At 36.7% G+C, this 9,809-nt stretch overlaps 1 protein-coding gene across 2 annotated transcripts in view; it reads right to left on the bottom strand.

Annotated features, from left to right (window-relative positions):
• Positions 1 to 5,690: 5,690 nt before the first annotated feature.
• LOC112043722 (elongation of very long chain fatty acids protein AAEL008004) overlaps positions 5,691 to 9,809 on the bottom strand; it is a 58,397-nt gene continuing 54,278 nt past the window's right edge. For both annotated transcript variants that reach the window (XM_024079253.1, XM_024079254.2), the window contains exons 8-9: positions 9,078 to 9,233; positions 5,691 to 7,886 (exon numbers count right to left, since the gene is read on the bottom strand). In XM_024079253.1, the coding sequence (XP_023935021.1) occupies positions 7,740 to 7,886; positions 9,078 to 9,233 (303 nt within the window). In that variant the 3' untranslated portion in view covers positions 5,691 to 7,739. The remainder of the gene's footprint in view (positions 7,887 to 9,077; positions 9,234 to 9,809) is intronic.

The following is a 9,809-nucleotide window of genomic DNA, read 5'->3' as shown; positions in this document are numbered from 1 at the left end:
ACTCTTTGGACCAGTTGTTAGCTTTGAATCATGAAATTGAGATTTGATAATATCCAAAGAAATTTTTATTAAATATAACAGCTCGGAGTGATAGAATAGGTGTCTCCGAAAGCACATTATTACGTCCCGGTTACTATCATCAACATCTTATAATTTTATGAAACTTCAGTACCATATGTCCGCCAACCCACATTGTACATGCACCCGCAAAGTAGAGTGGTGGGCCTAAAACCGCCTGTAATAATAATAATAATAAATAATAATAATAAAGCCTTTATTAACAATCTTACAATTTACATTTCATCTTAATCTAACACGTAAAATATATAAACAGGTTTATGTAAATTAATGCATTTATTTTTTATTTTTTAGACACCGGTTTTTGGATTGTCTTGCTTTTCAGTATAGGCCTCCCCAAGTATTCTCCACAAAGATCTGTCTTGTGCTTTCCGCGTCCAAGTTATTCCTGCTATCTTTTTTATGTCGTCTTCCCAACGACGATGCGGTCTTCCTTTACTTCTTTCTGTAGTAAGTCATTAATGATGTTTAAACGGTAAACTTGTTGGTTAGACGACCAGGGACCGAAAATCGCGTACGAAAACGCCCCAAAAACATAGATATTAGACGTAAATATTCACTGCGTTTTAGAGTTAAAGTTAAGCAGCTGCGCCTGCTGTTATATTAATTCTAAAAATTCAAAATTGTAGCGGTTTACAAGAAGTTTTGAAACTATAACTTAACTTAATACTATACTGTTTTGTTAACCCACCCCTCCTTTTGGCGCAAGTATGTAGTTCTATTGTTTTATAAACTGTTAGGCCTGGGTGCGATTCCTAGCTTAAGCAAATTTATATTTTCTAAATTAGCACAGGTATCGTCTGCCCTCAATAGTTATTATAGTAAAACTTGCCCTTATCCGTATTTTACAAACTAGAAAACATAAAACTAATAAATTCATGAAGAATTTGGAGATGATACTTAAGATGTCAATTTCTTCGTGGCTTTGCTTTTAAATGTAACACTGACATCTATCGGTAAATAGAAATATTACAAGTATTCACTATTCAACAACAGATGGCGACAGTTGGCTACTTGGCAGATAATGTTGAGAACATGGCACACAAAATACACGAAATACACGAATTCCTGATATACCTAGGATATAAGGTACAGTTACGTAGGTCTAATTTCGAGTACCTAAGAGGTGAACCGCCAAATCCAACTCGGCTAGGCAGCATTTTGGAAACTTCGCGAAATGATTTCGTCTGAAATTCCTCAGTGCTTGAGACAAAAATCGAACAGTGCATGTTGCGACTGCTATGTATGACTTATGGTTTCGAGTTTTGGTTTTTAACTATGGGCCAGTGGAGAAGGATAAATTTTTGACGAAGGTAAGCCGTCCCAAAAAAAGGTAATTCATACCGCTTGATACAAACTCCGGTTTGTATCAAGCGATATGCTTTCATACATCCATATATATATATATATATATTATATATTCTTTACAATGATGAATATGTATGTATGGATTTTTAAAAGGTAACCAGGCGAGAATCGGCCTGGATGGACTCTTCGCTGCTGCTATGTTATGGACTTCAATAATTGTAGTCAAGCGCCAGTCTATTAAGAATTAAAAATGTAAAGGTACTTCAATGCGGGTTGCCGCGCTTAGGTTAATCTTTAACTGGTCACTATCAGGTGCTACCTAATATCTATTTACCGTGATGACGGATTAAACTGCTCTTTTGAGTTGGGCGGTGGGAGTAATACTATACTATACTGAATCCTAAGATAGGACTGAGATAGCTGAGATAGCTGAAAATTTCTTAAATGAAATGCTCAGTTTTTCTTGGCCTGAACTAAGACTCGAACCCAGTACCTCGTGATCCAATGCCACATAGACTAACCACTGGACCATCGAGGCTATTACTTTTGCTCTAAATTGTTAGGTAGGTACATGTAAAGTTTTTATTGTCTATGAGATACAGTATGAGTAAGTTTTATCACTCTTGAGTCCAACTTGCACTTAAAGACCTGAGTTCTAAGAACTGCAAATACATAATTACAGAAACCTCTGAATAATTAAAAAAACCCTGATGGTTGTAAAAGGAGCAAGATGATTTCGTGTAAATAGATTACAATGTTGTGAGTAAATTACCTAGTTGACCACACAATATATCTTGATAGGACCTATGGACCTATGTTTAACCACACAGGTATTTTCCGACCTTTAATCACAGCTTCCTATTAAGTACCTATTTCTTTATTTAGATCATAAATTATAATAATAATAAGAAAAAGAAAAGAATAATGAATTTGCTTGGTACGAGTATGCCTTTATTTTAACAATAAATTGCGAATTTGGGATAACATAATGAAAGCCTTTTTTGTATCTCTAGACAAACGGGGATGTTAGCCCACCCCTCAATATACAAATTACCTATCCAGTGCAGGACCGACTTTTGCAGGGACACGATACTGAGCCGCCTGCATATAGCGACTCTCTGAGACTCTATGGATAGTCTATGGAGGTTAAGTAATGACTCCAGGTACTCAGTTTACCTGGAGTCAACACTGCGCTTTCCGATGCAGGATCGCACCTTGCACCTTGCACCTTGAGAGCCCACGTCCACCGACTCTTTGAATCATATGCCATGCCCATTACCACTTTAGCTTCGCGACTCTTTGAGCTATGCCGGTGACTTTGAATCTTGCGGATATCCTAATTTCTGATTCGATCGAGATACTCCGAGCAGAGCTCGTCCTATCGCCCGCTGTGTGACTCTGAGCCTCATTATGCCTGGTGGAAAGCAATCATGAGGTCTATGTTGGAGCGCGTTTGCCTATATGGCCTAGAAAATGCCTAGTCACTCTTGCCTTGAAGGTGCACAAATCATAAGTGTTTGGAAACACAGAAACCGGAAGGGCATTCCACATCTTCGCGTTCTTATTATAAATTTCGATGCGTAACGTTTTGTGCGAGTCAACTGGACATTGACAACAAATGGATGCTAATTTACACGGTGTCTTGCTTTTCTGTGGTAGAATGGGGATGGGGGACTAGATTGAAAAGATCCTGTCTACTCCTGAGTATACTCTCCGAAATATATTCGGTAAAAATCAGACAGGTAACGGTGTTGAAGACTTTTGTAGGCTTCGGCTGTGGCTAGTTACCATCCTAAGCACAAAGACGTACCAAGCGATTTAGCGTTCCGGTACGAAGGTCAGAGGTATGGTTAGAATAAACTTGTACCTCTACAAACCAAGCCCTCTTCTATTTTAGACTGCATCGTTACTTAGCATCACATGAGCTCGCTAACTTGTCAGAGAATAAAAATCCATATTCCCTCGTCCATAAAGGAGATCGGTTAGGGAGGGTTCTTCGCTCCACAAATATTCATCATCGCTTCATGCATAGTTTTGTCCGACTCGTCATGAATACACAAAGCTGTATGTAAAGTATGGTCATGAATTACTATTTTGTTTCAGATTGTTGTTGTTAGACACTATTAGTTGATTTATAATTTTCAATAACGGACTCCCGCGACTTAGTGCACGTGAAATTCTGCTTTCACCACTCTTGCGGGAACCATGTATTTATCCGGAATAAAAAATAGCCTATATATTGCTCCGTAACCTCTATCTTTTAGTGAAAGTTCCGTTGAAATCGGTTTAGCCGTTTCAGAGATCAGCCTAGACAAACAGAAAGACAGACAAAAAAAAATATATAAATAGCTTGATTTTGTATTGGTAATATGTAAATAGCAAAAAGCACAGTTATTTTGAAATATATATACACAGACAGACACTTCAATCTATACTAATCTATACTAATATTATAAAGCTGAAGAGTTTTTTTGTTTGTTTGATAGAACGCGCTAATCTCAGGAACTACAGATTCGATTTGAAAAATTCTTTCAGTGTTACATTGCCCATTTATCGAGGAAGGCAGGAGAGATATATTGTCCCCGTATTCCTATGGGAATGGGATCCACGCGGGTGAAACAGCGCGGCGTCAATTAGTTTTATATAAATATGTTGAGGATTGATTAAAACTATGAAGTTACGGTGGACTCCAATTTCACTCATGACAAAACACAATTTTACGAGATTCAACGTACAGAAAAAATATTATGGGTCACTATTGGTATTTCACTCCAAGGTGATCATAAACGATGCAGATGTGGTAACACGATATCTGCAACGTTTCGTCGAGGCTAATGAAACTATAAAATATATAAACGATAGTCGAAATTTATTTAAATAATTAATCTAAAGTTGGATTACAAACAAAATGTTTTCAACGTTACAAAATTCTTTACCGCTACATTAATCAAATTGGTGTAGAACATTGTGGTATAATAGAAGATATTGGAACTAAACATAAGATGGATGGTATGGGCAAGTATAGAGGATGAATGAAAGAAAACCTCCGCAGTGGCGTGCGCGGTGTATTTACAAGACGGAGGTCCTGGATTCGAACCTCGGCTGGCCCGATTAAGGATTTGTTAACCCTACCGGCAAAGACTTACCGCCAAGCGATTTAGCGTTCTGGTGCGATGTCGTGTAGAAACCGAAAGGGGTGTGGATTTTCATCCTACTCTTAACAGTTTAGTCCGCTTCCACCTTAGATTGCATCATCACTTACCATCAGGTGAGATTGTAGTCTTTGCCGGTAGGGTCGTAACTACTCACGGCCTCTCACCAGCCAGACCTGGACCAAGTAAGAAAACCTCAATAGGCCCAGCCGGGGATCGACTTGTAAATCCACCGTGCATACCACTGCGCCACGGAGGCCGTCAAAATCGTATTCTGCGTTGTAAGTGGTAGACAAAGCGTCTAAGGCATAGGAAAATTATAGATAAACTACATTTATACTGCGTATTTTTGTGCGTTGGAAGAATACCATATCGTTAACGCATCACACGTAACGCATGCGTAATTTAATGATGGAAATGGAGCTTAATGCGCTATGACGCATGCAATACACATTTCAATGCAATCCTATGTGGTTGATTCACTGAGAGCACTTCCTTTTATATTAAATCTTGATTACATAAAACAATAACAAATCAATATTCATTCAAAAAAATCATTCACATTAATAGATATTAATTATAATTAATTTGCTTACCTACAGACTGCATTTGTTTTTTATTACGGCTATTCTCTAACGATTGTTTGACGGCCTCCGTGGCGCAGTGGTATGCGCGGTGGATTTACAAGACGGAAGTCCTGGGTTCGATCCCCGGCTGGGCAGATTGAGGTTTCTTAATTTGTCCAGGTCTGGCTGGTGGGAGGCTTCGGCCGTGGCTAGTTACCGCCCTACCGGCAAAGACGTACCGTAAAGCGATTTAGCGTTCCGGTACGATGCCGTGTAGAAACCGAAAGGGGTATAGATTTTCATCCTCCTCCTAACAAGTTAACCCGCTTCCATCTTAGACTGCATCTTCACTTACCATCAGGTGAGATTGTAGTCAAGGGCTAACTTGTAAACAATAAAAAAAAAAAAAAACTCGCAAGTGCGAGTATCGAATTCACCGCTATCTTTCTCATTCTATAGTATAGTGTTAAACAGAGAGAGATAGAGGTGAATTCGAAACTCGCACTTGCGAGTTATAAAAATATCGTTACAAAATAGCCTAGCAGTACTGAGTTCCTTGGAACGTAATGGAAATAAAACACATTAATTTATTCAAGTCCCGTATATTGTGAAGAACTTACATAATTCGATTTTAAAAGGTACATAATATCAATTAAATTGTACTAAATTAATATATTCGCTCTTTATAAAAGGCAAAAGAAATATACATATAAGAACAAATTGTATATATTCTATAAACATTCGGTATTAAAATTTTATTTTTGGCTTAGCGTTCTTTATGAAGAATCCTTTTAAGTTGTAACAGTGATTAAGATTTTGGAAAGTCCAGCAAGCTAATTCACTAACTTTGACGTATGTTAGTTGACATAAATGAAATTGAGATTCTATGTAACTAATGCCAACATAATGATATCATACACTCGGTAGATGATGACATTTCATCACTGAGTTGGTTTGATGTTTATTTTAATAGGTTGTTAACAAATACCAAGTTAGTGAATAGGCCAGCTGTACCTATAGATACCTACTAATATTAAAATATTCAGATATACATATATAATTATAGTTTTATAGTAATTATAGTTTCTATTTACAAATTACCTAATGTACATGCTACAAGTTTTAATTACTTTAAAACACACAATAGGCAATGTCCTAATAATATCATAAACGCAAAAGTTTGTAAAGATGATTGTTACTTTTTTGCGCAAAAACTACTAAATGGATTTAGATGAAATTTTGAATGGAATTTATCATCCCACCCTGGATTGCAACACAGGAAAATTCATGGTTCTTTCATTATTATCCCGAAAAAGTCATGGTTCTCCCGGTATTTGTGAAGAACTCAATTTCACACAAAAGAAGTTGCGGGCTTCCTTTAGTATAAAAATATAAAAATAGTCGTAAGATCTACGATGAATACCTTGTCATTTTGACAGCAATACGAAGTCATAACTAATAGAGCGAGAAACTGTCGTAGTCAGACCTCCGTAATTTTATAAAAGGTGAAAGTTTGTCAGACTACGCTCGTACCTTAGGTGAAATTGGTAGGCAATATGAGCTTTGGGTTATATGGTTTTGGGAAGTAGCAAACAGCCGGTGATAAAAATGTACCCATGGGGTCACGTTCCTTTTGTCGCGGAGACCCTTGGGCTATACATGGGGTTGCAGTGCCAAAAAAATTCTCCGAATTATTTCACCGTGGCTAGTTGCCTCGACTGGTGACAGAAGGGCTTGCCAGTTTTTGCGCAATGGAGAACAAACTTTCAGGTTTTATTAAAGATCAAAGGTCTGGTCACTACAGGCTCTAGACCACAAACACTTAATAAATAATGTATCACGGCTCATAAATGGACATCAATTCTGTCGATTATTATCTGGAAAGTCTTGGAACTGACTAAAATATAGAATTTGAAATGGTTCATCATTTTACGTGGTTCTCATTCTTATATTTTTTATTTATTCAGCCTATTTTAATGGCCTTATACAGAAACCAGGCTTCGCTCCTAATACTCATAGGAGATGATTTTAGAGTTTAAACCCACCATGCTGCTTCAATGCGGTTTGACGATCACTATCAGATGTTAATGATAATTACCGAGACTGACAGCTTAGCATGCTCTCTGAAGTGTAACTAGCCTAGCTAGCTATTTTGTAACAATATTTTTATAACTCGCTATAGTATCCCTTTCTATAGTATCGTGTTAGACAGAGAGAGATAAAGGTGAAATCGAAACTCGCACTTGCGAGTTACACAAAACATCGTTAAAGAATTTCCTGCCTGGTCATGATCATTAACATCTGATAGTGGTGGTTAAAGAATTTTACATTATCACTCGAATTGGAGGACTGTAGTGGGTCCATATTCCCTCTGCTATACGAAAGGAGGTCTAACCCTGTAGTGTGCCGTAAGACAAAAGACTGTTAATTGATGATGAAGGTCATCTCTATTGTAGTCAGTCCAACATTTCCCAGCACTATAATAGCCTTGTATTATACTAAACTACATCTAACACTTTTAACTAATTGAGCTTTTGAGATTCACTTTTGCACTTTGTCCGTCTAATTACAATTGACACGTACACTAAGGTTCTCGAGTTCTGTCACCAAAACCATGGCACACATAAGTCTGACATCACTGCGAGGCCACCGCTCCTGCCATCCTCTGTCGCACGTCACCAAGAGCTGATCCATTGCTGAAACCATTCAGGATGGACAGCTTCCTCTCCTTAGGCTCAACCTTCGATGATTCCACTTCAACTTTTTCTTTCAACTTCATGCTCTGAGGACATATAATATGAATGAAAATAGTGCAGTAGTTGTCAATAATGATTATTCAAATAAAATAAGCCTTTATTGCTGTTTTTATCATTACATACAAGTAGTTACTTGCTAACAAAGTTAATAAAATGTAGGGTTAACAACTAGCTAAAATAGTAATTTTCCATCCGATTGATCTCCCTATCAAACAGCTTGTCTTGTACAGACAAAGGCCTCCTCTAATATTTTGAATTTTGAAAAAAAAATATTATTTAGGAGGTTTTTAATTTAAGTAAAGATTTTAAAATACTGCCTCATGTAACTTATTTTGCAGTTCAAATCACTGGATTTAAAATCTATTACTTAATTTGTTTGAATAGATCAAATAAGATTATCATTTTCCGCAACAAATCAACGAAAACGTGTGAGTTAAACTAATAAACAATCATTATTAGGATTTTCTATTTACTAAAGAAGCAAGGCAGTCAGTAGGTATCTACTTCTAGTAACTATAATGTAATATATAAAAATAACTATAAAACACGTGTCTAATAAATGCCCAAAACCATTAAAAATGCCATGAAATCTATAACTTTGTTAATTTCCTGGTCAAACAGCTTTGAGGAAATTATGTTAAAAAAATTATATTTTCACATTATATTAATTCCAGGATATAATTTCAAAAAACCAGTTTTTCGATATTTAAATCAATCAATAGACATAAAAATTAAATGCTCTTAGTTTGATATACAGGAAACTAGAGTCCAAGGTTAAAGCATCTAAGGTTAAGGCACAGAATACACAATAGTACAAGGTTAAGATTAGGTTTAAGCAATAATTCCCCGGTAAAAGGCCCGTTTATACCGAGAGGCCATGGATTCGATTCCCGCCCATAGTACAATTGTCATAGCGATTCCTAATGTAGTCCTTCCGATTAATTGGAGAGAAATATTCCCCATATTGGTCATACTAGCTGACGCCGCGCGGTTTCAACCGTGTGGTTCCCGATCCCGTAGGAATATAGAGATAATATATAGCCTATAGCCTTCCTCAATAAATGGGCTATCTGACACTGAAATATTTTTTTAAATCGGACCAGTAATTCTTGAGATTAGCGCGTTCAATCAATCAAACAAACTCTACAGCTTTATAATATTAGTATAGATTTTAAAAAATGTGGCAAATAATCTATTAAAAAAAATAATGAATTTACCTTTGCCTTCTTGATGTAGGCTTGCTTGTAGAAGTCAGAGAACAGGTAGTAGAAGAGAACAGCGTGCATGCCGATCCACCAGACGAAGGCCCGAGGGTAATCGCAGTCGATGAAGAGAAGTTGGAACGCGTGGAAAAACACCAATACAAATTGAACCTGCGAACAAATTGGTAAATAAGTATCTAAATCAAGAAGAAGAAATACTTTATTGCACACAATAATACAGTAATAAATAAAAACACATTAATAATATATACTATAAGTAATATCTACCAGGCAACTCCTGTCGAGAGGACTTGCGAAGTAAGAATGGGAAGGTGCAAGACATTATATACATATGTTGTATATACAAATATATATGTACATATATAAAATTTTTGATGAGGTGTTGTGTAAAGGTGCTGATAGACTTGAGCATTTACTTATACACACAACAAAATACGAGAACAACTTATCAAGCATTCTATCGAGCGTTCAGACGAACATTCTATCGAGCAGATTTGCTTCTGGAAACATCAAATAGAGCGTGCGCTAGAATTATCAAGATGTTCGTAGCAATATTTGGCTCTATGCTCGGCTCGTTGTTCAGTTCGTCAAATATAAAAACAACGGATGCTCGATGTTCTGTTACAAGTGAATGCTCAAGTTTATCAGCACCTATTGATTCATATAGGACTATTCGGTAACTATGTTTTTATGTCACTAGTGTGAGTCTCGAATACACCTCTATCT

Source organism: Bicyclus anynana, chromosome 7 (assembly GCF_947172395.1).
Source record: "Bicyclus anynana chromosome 7, ilBicAnyn1.1, whole genome shotgun sequence".
Classification (NCBI taxonomy): Eukaryota; Metazoa; Arthropoda; class Insecta; order Lepidoptera; family Nymphalidae; genus Bicyclus; species Bicyclus anynana.
The sequence above is the reverse complement of the archived record's forward strand: the minus strand, read 5'-3'. Positions and strand labels throughout refer to the sequence as shown.